The sequence below is a fragment of the Mesoplodon bidens genome, assembly GCF_964165515.1.
Source record: "Mesoplodon bidens genome assembly, chromosome: 5".
NCBI classification, from domain to species: domain Eukaryota; kingdom Metazoa; phylum Chordata; class Mammalia; order Artiodactyla; family Ziphiidae; genus Mesoplodon; species Mesoplodon bidens.
The window spans coordinates 113,532,070-113,548,107 of NC_138161.1; the positions used below are offsets into that span (position 1 = coordinate 113,532,070).

The 16,038-nt window shown below is 40.7% G+C and overlaps 1 protein-coding gene across 1 annotated transcript in view; it reads right to left on the reverse strand.

Moving 5' to 3' along the window:
• Positions 1-5,921: 5,921 nt before the first annotated feature.
• The window catches only part of LOC308618181 (kalirin-like), a gene marked incomplete at its 3' end in the record, with an annotated part of 111,949 nt that continues 101,832 nt past the window's right edge, over positions 5,922-16,038 (reverse strand). The window contains exons 24-26 of the mRNA XM_081235677.1: positions 11,111-11,311; positions 7,500-7,638; positions 5,922-6,942 (exon numbers count right to left, since the gene is read on the reverse strand). Coding sequence (XP_081091803.1) covers positions 6,397-6,942; positions 7,500-7,638; positions 11,111-11,311 — 886 coding nt within the window. The remainder of the gene's footprint in view (positions 6,943-7,499; positions 7,639-11,110; positions 11,312-16,038) is intronic.

The window sequence follows — 16,038 nt, forward strand, 5'->3', positions numbered from 1 at the left end:
ATAATGAGACAACCAAAAACCCAGAAGATACACTTAAGGCAGACCAGCAAGACACCGAAATAATTAAGGCTGTGGAATTCTTCTGCACCTTGAAAATATAGAGCTATTTATCAATACTGTGGAGTGATTTTAAATCAATTGTTACAAGCCTGATGGAAGTACGTACTTATATGTATATGCATAATGGTCCCTATGGGGAAACCTGTCCACTTATGGATAAGGCCCTTTATCTGAATGGCCAGAGAAGCCCACCCCAAACTCTCAAAAGACTTGGTGGGGAGGGGTCACTCAAAACCAAGAGGTGCCAGTGAAGTTTGCAAACCAACTGTTAAATATTCAAATATAAAGATCCTTCTGACTCCAGGTAAAAGGAATAACCTATATGATGGTCCCACTATGTTTCAAGCTTTGTTCATTTGGCTTTGTAGACTTCAAAAGACAGCAAATAATTCCCCAGTGAGTAGAATCTAACCCTACCTATCAGCCCTAATGGTTTTGAATGGCCCTAGATGGTTTTCTACTAGAAAAATTGACACACCTGGGCTGTCTTCAACCGGATAGATTTCTGCATATGAGCAATAACATATACATACATATTATACACTATATACATGTACAGATGTACATATATCCATATTTTCCAACAGTTTGCACTTTGATCACTACTGTTCTCTGACTAGGATCTCATTCTGAAGAACAGGTTTAGTTTTTTCACAGTCTTCACATTTGTCCTAACTACTAGTTTTACTCACCTTCCCCACAGAGTAGGCCGAAGTTTGGCAGAAACAGAAGTAAAAGCACCAGGGTCAAAAAAATCAAACACAGAGATGACAGATATGGCTTAAGTTAGTAAGAGAAGATGTGTGTTTTGTTAACTTCAAATTCATAACCACAGTCTTTGAGATCACAGTAACAGTCCCCATAACACTCCAGAATGCGGCTTCATTTCCTGATGGAAATCAGGCATTGATGGAACTATTATACTAGCTATTCCTGGGCTAGCAAATTCGCTTGCTTAAATTAAGTCTCATGGGCCTCCCTGGTGGCGCAGTGGTTGAGAGTCCGCCTGCCGATGCAGGGGATACGGGTTCGTGCCCCGGTCTGGGAGGATCCCATATGCCGCGGAGCGGCTGGGCCCGTGAGCCATGGCCGCTGGGCCTGCGCATCCGGAGCCTGTGCTCCGCAACGGGAGAGGCCACAACAGTGAGAGGCCCGCGTACCACAAAAAAAAAAAAAAAAAAAAAAAAATTAAGTCTCAGGATTGGGACTCTGAGAATTGTCATTTGCACTCTTTTCTACCACCCTCCATTTTCTCAGCCATCCTCACTATCTGAAATAACATTTATCTGAATAAACAGTTAATCTTGATCATTTGAATAAAAAGTAAATCTGACCACATTTTAGAATCTCCCAGTAAATAGGCTGACAGGAAACACAATAGCCCATGAGTATTAATTTCAGTATTTTCATAAATGTCCCTTAAAGATGAAAATTTGTCTTAGAGTAATTGTTTTTTCCTCTCCTCTAACTTCTACATGTACTGAAAATGAGGAAGAAATGTCTTTCATAGAAAATATGGCCTGTGATATTTCTGTGTTCTACTATTTTTGTATAGATTTCTCACAGGCATAATATTCTCTATTAAAGACGTCTAATGCTATGGACAAATTTCAGCCGTTTTTAATCCTCTAAAATTAATGAAACAACTAAGAGCCTTATAGTTTTTAGAAAATGGATATTAATGTGGTAGCTCCCCTTTTCTTAGTGGAGAATTGGTAAACCTTATCCTTCCTAACTCCAACCTGGGTTTAATCATTCATTTCCAAATGATCCCTAGATTTTAAATAGTTAAGAAAAACTGTAATGTAAATAAATACACTGAAAGCCCACATACTATGTTTGCCAGACTCCACAGAGATGCTACACAGGAGAGAAATAAATAAGGCCCACATTCCTCACAACTGAACAAGGAAGTGGTGAGTTTGCACTTTTGCCCTACCACAGAGACCCCTTATGTTTGAAATATTTCCTCTTCTATCAAATTCATGGGACAAGGTTTTAGTTAATACACAGAAGTAACCACCATCTAGTTTATAACATATTTGCTCCCTCATATTCTCACAAATCTAAATTTCCATGCTCTTCCACAGGTCAAGAAAAAAGTAATGACTAACCCACGGGCACTAAATCATGGAGACTATGGAAAAGCAAATATGCTACTCCCGAAACACCTAATTATCTTTAAAAAAAAAATCCAAGGTTTTCCCTCCAAAAACTAACAGTCCAATTCATTTCTACACCTGTGTGTTTAATTTGCCTCATTATAGATACCTGTGAGAATCTGAAGAAATGAGTTGTGATATCAGAAAATATTTTATTCTCACTTCTGCACTCCCAGTGAGGAAAGTGGCTGTTTGGGCTCTTCTCTGTCAATTTTTCTAGAGCATAAAGCTTGAGAAGAGCGTCACGGTTGCTTTGGAGGGCATCTCACTCTTTGCTTCTGCCATAAGACATACTGGAGAAAACAGTTTATTGACAAACACTTCATCAGCTCTCCTAACCTTTTTCTGTAACAAGCTTTTAAATGATTGAAATTACAGGCTAAGACCAAATAACATTCAGACAAAGAGCACCTAGTACTTCCAATTAAAATTAATTTATAGAATTGAATCTCATGAGTTTTCAAATGGTATCTAAAGACATGAATATTGAAATCCTGGAATGTTCAAAGTTACTATCGATAAAATTCTTAGCACTGGCAGTGTGTAGCACTTTAAAAAAATCAAAGTATTTTCTAGACATCCCAACTAAGGTATTTTCCCAACATTCCTATGAGATTAATTCCTCCCTCCATCCCCCCAACTCCCATTTTAACAATGGGGACATTTGGGGCAGAAAAAACAAAGACTTTCTGTAAGAAAGGACGAATCAGGAATAGCTGAGGTTGAAACTCAAGAATTCCTGGGCTCACCCTATGTTCAGATGGTTTCATTTAAAAGATATTTTAAAATAAAGGAAAAAATGCTGCAGTATCAGTCAATCTAAATACAATGAACTTCTTTATCTCCCAAGCTCCCCTCTGAAAGGCACTACTATTTATAAAGACTTGTGAACCACAGAGCGGTGCAGCCACCTTTTCCTCTGCTTCCTCTACTCCCCCAGGAGTGTTTATGGCTGTCAGAGACCTGAAGGACACCTCCAACGTTATGATTGTTTTCTTTAAAATGTTCCCACATTCAGCTGTAAGTGGATATAAATCTATTTAATGTGAAACAAATATAAAAGATGAAGTAAATTATTATACCTTAGAAAAATTATTGTGGGTTGTCCCTGACCTTTTCCTTCTTTCTGCATCCCACCCTTACAAAACAAAAACCCCCAAAACCCTATGCAATGAATATAAGCCAAGTAAGAAACGTGTGACCTTAACCAACATTTATTTTTCCCATTTCAACTGGAAGTTCACTCTTACTAATTCCTAGTTAAGTTTTGATTGCAAGAACTACCATAATTATAGTAGAAGGGGACTATTTCCTTGTCTCTCCCCTCTTCTCTACCGCAAATACTGTATGTGTACATATATCCTATTAATAAATATCTCTGCCAAAACAGGTACAAGAAAGTGGTTCCTAATCCTTCATCCCTCACCACAGTTGCCCACAGAGCAACCTAAAGTGTATTTCCCAACCCCATCTTCTGGGATTCCTTGTTATTTCCAACTTGCTGTGGAGAATTCTTGAACCAGGAATGTGATCATCTTATCCCTGTTGCGAAGGACCAGGAACTTTGCAGACAGGATGCCTCCCTGTTAGTTTTCTTCAGTTATCAAACTATATAAAATATACACCCTTTCTTTTGGGGCCTCTATTAAATCCATTCTACTCTAATGATTGTACTTTGGGTCCAGTTAACAAAGTCATACTACTTTTCATTTCTCTGTCCCTCCTCTCCTGTCTCTTCACTTCCCCAACATGTGTACTTGGGGGAGATTCCAAACAACCGCCCATCTGGACCATCCCAACTCTGATGTAAAACCTGTTATAAAAGCTTTGGCTCTGCCTAATACTCAGTCAACTGCCCTCCCGACAACACGACTTCATAAACGCTCTCCTGTGCAGTCTGGACACCATTGTCCTTCTCAAGCAGAAAGTCAGCTTGTCTCCTACATGGTCATAAAAATTCACAATGACTCAGCAGGGGGCTCTTTATTCATCATCCACAGTGGATGGAACAGAACTTGCCAAGCCATACTGTACAGATATTCGGAATCCTCAGTGCCTGTAATCTATCCCATGATGTGCCCTAGGGACCAGGCTTTCTTCTTTTATGCTGTACCTTATAATGAAGGCATGTTTACTAAAAGAGTTTTTAGTAAATATGTTTTAAATTTCAAAATATTGTATCATATAGTATTTGTATATAGCTATGGGTTTGAATGAAGAATATGAAGGGTTAGTCAAGAGAGAGCTCTGAGGAAGGGAGCCTTGATGACCCAGGGCCATATGAAAACTAGGAAACAAATACAGTCAGAGTCAGTTTCCACATATTTGGTTAATCCTGAAACTACATAAGTGCTATCTAGTCTTATTGCTTGTACTTTCTACTAATTTATTAATCTATAATCTTGGATGGGATGAGGTGGAAGGTGGATGAGGAAACTGACTTTGTTACCAATGGAAAAGAATGATGAGTATTTTTAATTCTACATTTCCACTGTGGGAATAAGTGTTATTATATATTAAAGTTCAGGCTTAGCTTCCATCATTCCTCTTCATTAAGATTGGTTTGTAGTTCTATTGACCCTTCATAAACGTGCTGCTTGCACTTCTGTGCTGCATGATTTTAATTTTCTCAATCCTACTACAGGAGAGAAATGATGCCATTAAACCTGGTTTGGACAAACAGTTAAGTTATATTTTTAAAATATCATTCGCATAACAGCAGTTTTAAAAACACATTCTCGGAAACAAAGGGTGGATCACGTACAAATACAAAAACAAAAACTCTTTCCCAAAAACCAAAAAAAAACAAAAGAAAGAAAGGAAGAAAAAACCATGAAATGCCCAGGTTTAATTTTTTTTTTCCACCAGTGGAAAAAAGGGCAGTTCATAATCATCTTGTACAGAGAATATACACCAGAAAGCAGCGTTGGCCTCAAAGTGCAATTAGTCCTTTTAGCCCAGGGAAATATTGGTGGCTGAGAGGTGATATTGCAATCACAGTTAAAACTCAATGCTCTATTAGGGTGATGTATCAGATTTTATTCCATGGCTTCAGAAAGGACTTGGGACCAGGCCTTTAAAAGGCCTATATGGCTGCCTCCTTTTGGTAAGCACCCCTTCACTTCCATAAGGGGTTAGAAATAAAGCAGGCCAGCTTTCGGAGGACTGCATTCTGCAGCGGCAGAAGACATCAGAAAGCTTGTTATGTTGTTCACAGGAACTGTAGGAAAGGTTTCTGTTTGCACTTTTGTATGAACCTGTTTTATTTGTTACCTATTTTAAACCAAGTGTAGACATAAAAAATAGCCCCACACCTCTTACTGTATTTGGACTTATTTCCTGGCAGGCTTTCCTGCCAGATGAACTCTGAGCTGCCAGTGAATCTGGGGATAGCATTTCATAAACAGAACCTAGGTTAGTCAAATACCTGTGACTGAGAGAAAAATCTTCTCATTCACAGATTGCGAAAGGGTAACATTGCTTTCTCTTAATGCACAGGTTCTGGTAAAAGAGTTCTATACAAGATTTATAAAATGCTCTAAAAAACCTGTCATCTAATTGTGCTTAGCCAAAACAATGTAATGCTTCAGTAAATAAGTCACTGTCTTAACTGGAGTACTCAAAGCTACTTATGATTGATTTCATATATATCTCTATATTATAAAACTCTGAAAGCTGAATGCGATATATTTTACTGTGTGTGTACATGTATCCTATTAAGAAACTATATCTAAGTAATCTAATCCAGTATAGTTGACATACATGACATCTCTGTTAAATAGAACTTTTTGCTTAAAATTTCAGCAAAGGCGGAAATGTTTTATACTCACTTCAGTGAGCTGAAGTTTTGCCCAGTTAACTACTCATTTTGGAACACGCAATTAAAATTTCATAACAGCTGCTATTCTTCTTATCTTTGCCTCTCTTTTGAATACTTTCCATGACTCTTTGCATCTGTATCTCTTCTGGATGACCTTCTGAAAAGTCCCTGGATTTAGGGTGATTTTACTGCTGCTCAGACCCTGAAAAACCACTGAGGAGGTTTAAGAGGTACATCTCTCAATCCAGAAAACCGCGTGGAGTGAAATAATGAACAGAATTATTTACAGACACATTCAGTCTTGCTTTGGTTCACACTGCACTTCCATGTGAAACCTCGAGGGCTGGGAGATGGCTACGTCCCTTGGTTTACCCGGTTGACAATGTAGCTCTTGACGTTGGGAATAGGCCGAACATCATTCTGGTGCTTGCGGCGCTCTATGAAGCATGCCAGGCGGGAGGTGTCCAGGGGGATTTTGGAGTAGCTGCCATTGTGGGGCTGCAGCCATGGATGCTGCAGGCAGGTGGCTGCCGTGGGCCGCCTCCGAAAGTCTTCCTGTAGGATCACATTGATGAAATCTCTGGCAGCATTGCTCACGCCACAGAAGTACTCATGGGGGAAGCTGAAATCCACCCTGCATACGTTGATACATGTCTCCTCCTTACTCTCATCCAAGAAGGGGGAGACCCCGCTCAGCATGACATATGTCAAAACCCCGATGCTCCAGATATCAGTGCCCAGGGACACAGGGATGCCTTGGATCACTTCTGGGGCAGCAAACTCAGGGTTCCCAAGCAGGTGGTGGATGTGGAAGTGACCTGAGATCTGGACAGCATCCTCTAAGTCAATGAGCTTCACTCGAGGCACTGGAATCCGAAGGTCAATGAGCAGGTTTTCAGGCTGCGGAGATCCAAGGAGGCAGGGATAAGAGAAGGCAAGTTCAGCTCTCTGTTTTGACTACCAGTGGGACTCCATCCATTCAGACATGGTTCTGCCATTCTTTGATAAAGCCTGTAGTGTATGGGACATTCCCTATGTTCAAACTGAACTAAACTCTGAGGTTAAATGGTACTTTACGGAAGTTGTTTGACATTGGAAATCATGTCTTCTTAACTAGCCCTTACTTCTGCACTAAATCAAGAAAAGAATAAATTATTTATTTTGAAGAACAGGGGCTTCTTCTTGAAAATGATGGTGACATTTAGTGGATTCCTTCTATAACGTTAGACAAAGTGGTTAAAGCCTCCCTACCTTCTCTAACCCCAGGTGTCATGTGACTCTGGAGTGTTCTCACTAATTCACGAATAACACACTTAAATTGTGACAACCCATTTTGTGTTTAATATTCATAGGGATTCTAATGTAAGTAAATAAAATGAGAATTTACCTCCCTCAAGGGTAATGACTGGCAGGTTAGACTTAACCATTTCCCTGCTAGGGTTGCTACTTCTTATTACCTTTATGTCCAAATGTGCAACCCTGCAGTTGTGAAGGTACTGCAGGGCTTCCATGATGTCTCGTATGTAGAAAGCTACTTTTTCTTCCATCAGCTCATCATGATTCATAAGGTAGTCTAAGAGTCGGCCGTCATCCATCCTGAAAATAGGGAGGAAAAGGCAAAGGAAATATGTTTATAAAGAAAACAGAAAAATAACACACACAAAAATCTGTAAGTTTGCTAACATTTCTCCTACTCCCTATTATAAATGAAGATCAATGTTGCAACACATGCATATTTTAGTTAGAGCCCAAAGTTAGTACAATGTTCAGAACTTATATTAAAAAGATAGATAGATAGATAGGTAGATGCATGCATGCTTCAGGGAAGAAATCTGTATAACCTTAAGACATATTATGTTTCATTAACTTTTGAAACTGCTCACAAGGAAAAAGGTCTGACACCCCTTTAAGAGAGGTTAGATTGCAAAATAGAGGAAGGAGGGAGAGAGAGATCTTGCAATTGTCTGAATAAGTGGAATCTGGTGGCTTCAAGGAACCTCATATATGTCTTGCAAATAGCTTTTACTTGTCAATTTTTAGTTGGGGAAAAATAGAAACTAGGCATAGTTTGATCTTGGCATTCTTGACCCCCCTTTTGAATCCCAGCCCTCTTGGGCAACTTTCCAATCTTAAAAACTATATCTGAAAGCCTGGTACAAGGGGCCAGCCAGACCTGGATTCAAATCCTGGTTCTGCCACTAACAGGTTGGCAGCTTGGAACAAGTCATTTAAACTCTCTGTATTTTGGTTTCTTCATCTTTAAAATAAGAGTAACAGCAACAACAATAATAATACCTATTTCATTATGAGGATTGTCCAAGGATCAAGTGAGACAATGAGGCATTTAAGCATAATTGGTAGCAGTAGTAAGTGTGCAATAAATGGCAACTATCTTCAGGTGCTCTGGGTCCTCTTTAGCAGGAAGTGACCAGATGTCAGGCAGCTGGTCTCTAATATGCATTGGGCCATTAAGGCCCATCCCCAGGAAAGGCCCAGACAGAGGAGCCTGAGCCAGAGTCAGAAACTACTTTTGAACACAGCTGATATCCCCCTGCCAAGTTTCCATTCTCTTCTCTAGCTTGCTCCCTCCCACAAACTTGTTCTCTTCTCCTGCTTTCCTTGACAGGATCAAAGGCTAGGTCCCATAAAGGCCTCCTTTGCCTTCCTCTGACCCTTCCAGGGTGGGATAGGGGTGGTGAGCATGGAGTGGAGTAGGACTGGGCTTGTTAGATGCAGCCCCCTGAACTTCTTAGAGTGTTTTAGGGAGAAGTTAACAGTAGCTCTACTCTGAGACCAGAAAGTCTCAGCCACCAAGTTCATCCTTAGAGCTCTTATATAATGCAGATGCCCAGGTCCCTCCCTAGACTAGGGAATCAGAACCTCAGTTGCCTGGTAGAGAAAAGCCCTACCAGCAATTTAGATGGCCACCAAAGGGGTACCCACAGTCATGTCATAACCAGGGTTTAGCTCAGGTTCTGCCTCTCCACAAATCTTCCCTGAACCTCAAGTCCAGCCAAGCCCCTCTCTATGTTCTCACACAACTCTCTCCCAAATATGCATTTACCAGGCTATGCTGAAATCATTCATTTACCTATGGACTTTCTCATTAGACTTCTAACTCCTCAAGGGCAAGAAATATAACATTTCATCTTTGTTCCTGCCACCCAGGCCCAGGTCTACACAGTGGGTGGCACATAGTGAGTGCTCAGTAAATGTTTGATAAACTAGTTCAATGCAATATTCCCCTCAGTTAATCCCTGCAACATCTCTGAGAAGCAGAAACATCTTCAGAATTCACAGATGAAGACCCTGAGGCCCAGGAAACTAAGTACACTGCCCCAAATCACAGAGCTGGAATTAGAGCCCAGGTTCTCCATGCCAAGAACAGCTTCTTTCCATTACTCTGTGGCAGCCTCGTAGTCAACACCTTCCCTCAGAATGGTAATTGACAAGTCTGAAGAGGCAAAGGTTCTGGGTCTGCTGTACCACCTTGGTTGGTACACAAGTGACAATACCTTTTATTGGAACTCAAGTACAACATGTTGTCACTTGTAAACAAACATAGTTCACTGTCAATAGAATGTACCTTTTGAGTTAGGAAGCTCTTAACAAACAGGTTAGGCTCTGAAAGGCTGTTTGTAAATGTATTTATGAAATCCAAAGTGACAATCTTAACTATACACCAATAAAAATTTAAAAAAAAAGAACTGGACTAAATAGTAAAGCATGAGGTCAGAATAAGTGGTTAATGTGCATATAAATTAAACTTATTTTTATCAATTGAAAAAAAAGAAAAACAAAGTGACAACTTACCAGCTACTACACAGCTATAGAAAGTTAAGTATCACAAAAGGATTACAATTACTAACAGTGATGGTTTTGTCTCCTCTTGTTTCTTTTCAACCAGTTAAAAAATGTAGCCTAAGACGTTTGCATTTTGGCTTTCTTTTTTTCATCATAAATAAATTTACAGAAAGTTACTGCTTCGAACTCCTCCCTTCCCCCCCACACACACCTAGACTAACAAGCACACAAGAGCAAGACTAAAATGACAGTTGAAAGGTGTAAACGGAGGTGCTTCTCTACGGAACGTAGGTTCATGTGGAGCCAGACACAGCACTGGTCTTCGGTGTAAATGTCTATCTCCTCTCCAGGCGCAGGGCCTCATTGGCACCAATCAGACAACATTTCTACGAGGGCTCCATACTTCTGAAAAGATTGTTCTCTTTAGCCTCTGTAAGATCTCCCTAAACCACAGAGCACGATCTCTGTTCTTAGCTTGGGGAAGAAGTGGGAAGGATGTGACCTTATTGGCCTATTCTGGGGCCTAGTATGTAGCCCCAAGTATATGGCTGCCTGAGTCCCTAGAAAATCTGGAATGAGTGGAAGGTTTTGAGGGTAAGATTCTACCCTTAAAGGAATTTCTTGGGTGGTAGATTGGGGATGCTCTGGCAGTGGATAGATGCACAAAACCCTCTCTTTCATTTCAACTCCACCCCTGTCAATAAGCCCATTGTCAATAAGCTTTTCCTAAACTCCTGCCCAGCCCAAGAGTCCATAAGAGAAAGAAGATGAAAACTGGAGTGAGAGAGATGTGGGTTCAAGTCCCAGCTTCTCCATTTCCTAGTTTTAAGGAACTACTTTTCTTTTTTTTTTTTTGCGGTACGCGGGCCTCTCACTGTTGTGGCCTCTCCCGTTGCGGAGCACAGGCTCCGGACGCGCAGGCTCAGCGGCCATGGCTCACGGGCCCAGCCGCTCTGCGGCATGTGGGATCTTCCCAGACTGGGGCACGAACCCGCATCCCCTGCATCGGCAGGGGACTCTCAACCACTGCGCCACCAGGGAAGCCCTAAGGAACTACTTTTAATGATCTTCCTTATCCTTGATTTTCTGATCTATAAAATGGGAATAACATTTTTATACAGTGGAGGGGAGAGTGCATGTTACATACAACACTCTGTAAACTAGAAGACATTGTATGAAATGTAACTGCCATTTCCATTAATTGTGGGCAAGAAATAACCCAAATAGCTGGGGACCACCTTCGAGAGATGACGCCTATACTTACAGTTCCAAAATCAGGATGTAGGAAGTGGGGGACTCATAGGTGTCATGGAGAGTGATGTACTGGGGATGCTGCAGGTGCTGAAGAAGGGCAGCCTCGTGGGCAGCCTGCTCTTTTTTCTTCAGTTTTTTGCTAACAAATTTCACAGCGACATCTTTGCGAGTAGCTTTGTGAATGCACTTCTTTACTATGGAGAACCGGCCTCTGGAAAACAAAAGGAAGAAAGTGTTTTGCCAAGATTCCTCAATCAACTAGGTATCCTTTTATTGAAGGATATGAGAAGTTTTATCTGAAGTGGTTAGACAGTAACATTTTATTAGGAATCTACTTTTCTGTACTTTTAATTATAATGTTATCATTCAGAAAAGCCATCTTTCTTTTCTTAGCATTTTAGGGTTCTTTGAGATGCAAAAAACTAAATAATATTTTTAGCCAATATATTTTTCTGTCATTTTGAACATCAACCACAGGTTCAGTTTTCTTTTCTGAACAGAATATATTTCTATAAAATATAACAGTGACAATGTTAAAGAAGGAAGAATTCTGCTTTATGGTAATTTCAAAACATTTTCTAAAGAGGCAATTTTTTCATTTTATTTTATATTTATGATCCTTCTGTTACAGAAAATTTCCAATATACACAAAAGTAGAGAGAATAGTAGAACAGATCTTCTGTGTACCCAGCAGCCAGCTTCAACAATGATCAACATTTTGCTAACCTTTCATCTACTCTTTTCCCACCTCCTGCCCTTTTTTTTCCTGGAGTGTTTTGTTTTTTGTTTTTTGTTTTTTGTTTTTTTTGCAGTACGCGGGTCTCTCACTGCTGTGGCCTCTCCCGTTGCGGAGCACAGGCTCCGGACACGCAGGCTCAGCATCCATGGCTCACGGGCCCAGCCACTCCGCAGCATGTGGGATCTGCCCAGACCGGGGCACGAACCCGTGTCCCCTGCATTAGCAGGCGGACTCTCAACCACTGCGCCACCAGGGAAGCCCCATCTGGAGTGTTTTAAGTGCATGTTATTTCTTGCATAAATACTTGGTTTGCATCTCTAGTTGACAAGGACATTTGAAAATATATAACCACCATGCCATTTTTATATCTAACAAAATTAACTGTAGCTGAAATAGACAGAATGGTTCCCAGACTCACCTGTAGGCCTATGGAAGGTAGTAAGAGAGTGAGATAGATGGAGAAACTGGTCAGCAATGGAAGCAGAGAGAGGGAGGGTCAAAGAGGTGATAAGGCAGCATCATCCAAAGCCTGTTCATGAGGTGCCCTAACCCAAGAGCAGAGGAATGAGCAGTCCAAAGGGCAGGCTACTCCTCTAGCAGAAACGAATGCCTCAGACACCATGGCCACTACTGAGATTGTCCAACAGACGCCTTGACCTGGCTCTGTGTTCACCAAGCAACTTCCTGATAATAAATTTTTTTACTATAGATTTTCCCCAAAGAAGAGAAAGCCCTAATTAATAAAGCAGGTATTAGACAAATATTAATCAAATGCCTATTACATGTCAGACATCATTCCTGGCCTAGTGAACAAGTATTTGGTCAAACTGGCAGTTCTGTTTTACATCATCCGTTAATAAACTGCCATTCTGGGTTTTAACAGCGCCCTCTCTTGTTTGTTTATTATAGGTCACCTCCTTCCAGAGGACTTCGGATACAGGAAAACAATTGATTGCTGAGGAGAGATCTCCTGAATTAGTGGTTATGTCAAGGTACTGCTACCTTAATTTTTAAAATATATTTTGTGTGTATCAAAGTTATGCATCCCCATGGTTTAAAAAGTCAATTAGCTTTAACAAAGTTTCTTATACAGAGTGAAAACAATAGTGTCTCACTCTCCACCCGTCCCCATTTTTCTTCCTCTAGAGGCAGTTTAATATATCACTTCAGTATATTTTGCTGATTATTTAGGTATTTACTTCTATGGCTCTAAATATAGTATGTTTTGTATGGCTATTTCTTGATTTTTCAGTTTTATTTATTATCTGTTGACATCCCACTATAGAAGATGAGATTTTAGTCTCTTTCCTTCCTTTGTCCCCATCACATAATCGCTTTTCCCATCCCCTGTCCCACCAAGAGAATTATATTGTAATCAATATTCAGTGTTTCCATTATTGCAACTATGTCAGTGTTGGTCACAGTTAAACCTCTAGTAAACTATGACTATTTTTCCTTTTTGTGGTAAAATGCATTCTTCAATCTTTTATGAAAAAGAGTGCATGGGAAATAAGTTGTTTGAGATTTGCGTATCTAAAACATGCTTATTCTACATTTATACTTGATTCTTAGTTTCTCTGGGTATAATTCTAGGTTGAAAAAATTTTTGAAGGAATTATTCTATTGCCTTCTAACTTCTAGTGTGATTGATGATGTTTGTTAACTGTTAATGTTCAAAGCATTATTATTCCTAATCCTTTGCATATGATTCTTATAAAAATATTTAGCTCTCTCCTCACTGAGATTTCTCCCACATTCTTTAGCTCAAATGGACACTTTCTGTAGTTCTGCTGGCCAGAAATATGGGATTCTGTCAAGAGTTTTAGCCTCTGGCATCCTCACACACTTCCACATGAATGCCCTTGTGGGTAAAAGAGTAAGAGAGGGGCTTCCCTGGTGGTACAGTGGTTGAGAGTCCGCCTGCCCATGCAGGGGACACGGGTTCGTGCCCTGGGCCGGGAAGATCCCACATACTGCGGAGTGGCTGGGCCCGTGAGCCACGGCCGCTGAGCCTGCGCGTCCGGAGCCTGTGCTCCGCAACGGGAGAGGCCACAACAGTGAGAGGCCCGCGTACCGCAAAAAAAAAAAACAAAAAACAAAAAAAAAAGGAGAAAGAAGAAAGGGAAAAAAATAGTAATATCCCTGCTCTCTTTCTGGCTTTTGGCCACAAAGATGGATTTCTCTTGGAGATTTTGCTCTCTGTGCATGCTGCACAGTTCACTGATTTAGCCCACCCTTGGGTTAAAGCTAAGAGATCAGGAGAAAAGCAAAAAACAAAAAACCCCTCAGAACAAAATAACCCAGAAAACTCACTGCCACTGTCCTTGTCTTTTTTCAGGTGTTAACTTCCCTCCCCAATCTCTCTGTTACTTACTTTTCAGAATGCTCAGATAGTTGCTATCTGTATTTCATCCACGGATTCTAGTTGTAGCCAGTGGGAGAGAAAGGCTACAATGGGCTTACTCCATCTTGGCCAGCATCAGAAGTTGGCTCATTTTAAAAGCTGGGGACTGAAAAGCTGTTTGGAAGCTCTGCGTGTGTGGGTGGAGCCTGTCAACTCGACCTTCACTGTAGGGTGATCTGAACGGACCGTTTTGTCAGGGGAAACTCCAAAGTCAGTATCTTTAAGTCTTTCCTCTTGAGCTGGTCAGATTCTCCAGAGAAAGACCCTCCTACTTTCTGCCTGAAAGGTGAGGCCCTGGCTGTCCACCTCTGGAGGCCTGGTGGGTAGGACAGCAGGGGTCCTCAGAATCTAGCATTTATGTATTCTCACAGTGGCCCTGTTTGGAGTATGGTTCCATTGCCCTCAGTTGGGCTGGTGTCCCTGAGAACAGAGGCACTCTGTTTCACCCTTTCCAGGGGATAAATCTCCAGTCTTTTCCTTGATTGGGAAGGACAATCATACAGCTACTTGAAGCTGGGGAGGAGGTCTGGAGCCACAACTTCTTCTCACACAAGGTTCAGACAACCCTTCCAATTTTAGCATCTTCTTTACACATATTTCCAGAGGTACTGGATGCTTCCAGCACCTGAGCCTTCCGGGAATTCTGCTGCAAAAGTCACACTGGCTCTCACTTGACCCCACAACTGACTTGGATTGAGCTTCTCAGGTCTCTCAGTCATTTGTCACTTTCACCTGTTTTTCTGCTTGTAATACTTGCTATCTCTTCTTCCAATGTCCTCATCTTTACGTACCTGCTTAAAGAAAATCCTTTACTGGAGAGTCAGTGAAGTCTCAGGAGGGAATGAAAATGGATGCCTGTGTTCAACCTGCCATCCTTATCTGGAGGCCTGGCACTGCTACCTTTTTGGATCCTGTACAGGTAACCAGGTAGCATTCCCAAGGGATAAGTCTTTGGCTTCTTTAAGCTGCAATGGTGCCTATATAGTTTATTTCTGGTTAAGTATGTCATGCTCAAGTGCTCTTTGCTTCTATGGATGGGCTATAGGAGTGAAGCTATTTCTTTTTTGTTTTTTGTAATACTTAATTACTGGAGAGGTATTTTTAACAAGATAGTCATATAGATCTAGAATTTTAGGTTTAGGTGTGATGGAGAAAGCTGACTCACTTACATGGCCCTGGCACAGATATCTTTTATGTATCTCATGTAAATATCTATATGTTTTATTTCCATTCTGTTAATATATAGCATTTTAAAGGATCTTCTAAAGATATGAAGACTATACTTGGGAGAGAGGGAAAGCTTCAGGTTATTGGAGATGAAATTAAAAAAAAATCAATTGCTTTGAACAGATCAGAAAATTGATTTCCCCTTAAGAAATATCACAATGTCCATCTCTTCTATGTAAAACATGCCTTAGCCTATGGCTATCAAGAGCAAATACAGGCCTTGGGGAGGAATTAACCAGTACATCCAGGTGATGGAACCAATTTCATTTAGAACCAGATGGGGATTTGATTTGCTTATTATTGGGGTCATATATAGCTTCACAAACTTTAATATCATGGAGCAAACTAGATTCCAACTACTAGAACTTATTTTTGACAAAAATTGCTATGATGAAAAACAACATATATTAGTAAAACAAGCACAGGCTTAAAGTCAGGTAGCCCAGGGTTTGAATCCTGGTTTTACACGTACTAGTTGTGGGATCTTGAGAAAGTTACTTGACCTCCTGAACCTGAGTTTCCTTTACTGGAAATCTACTCAAACACTACCTCATGGTGTTGTAAGGAT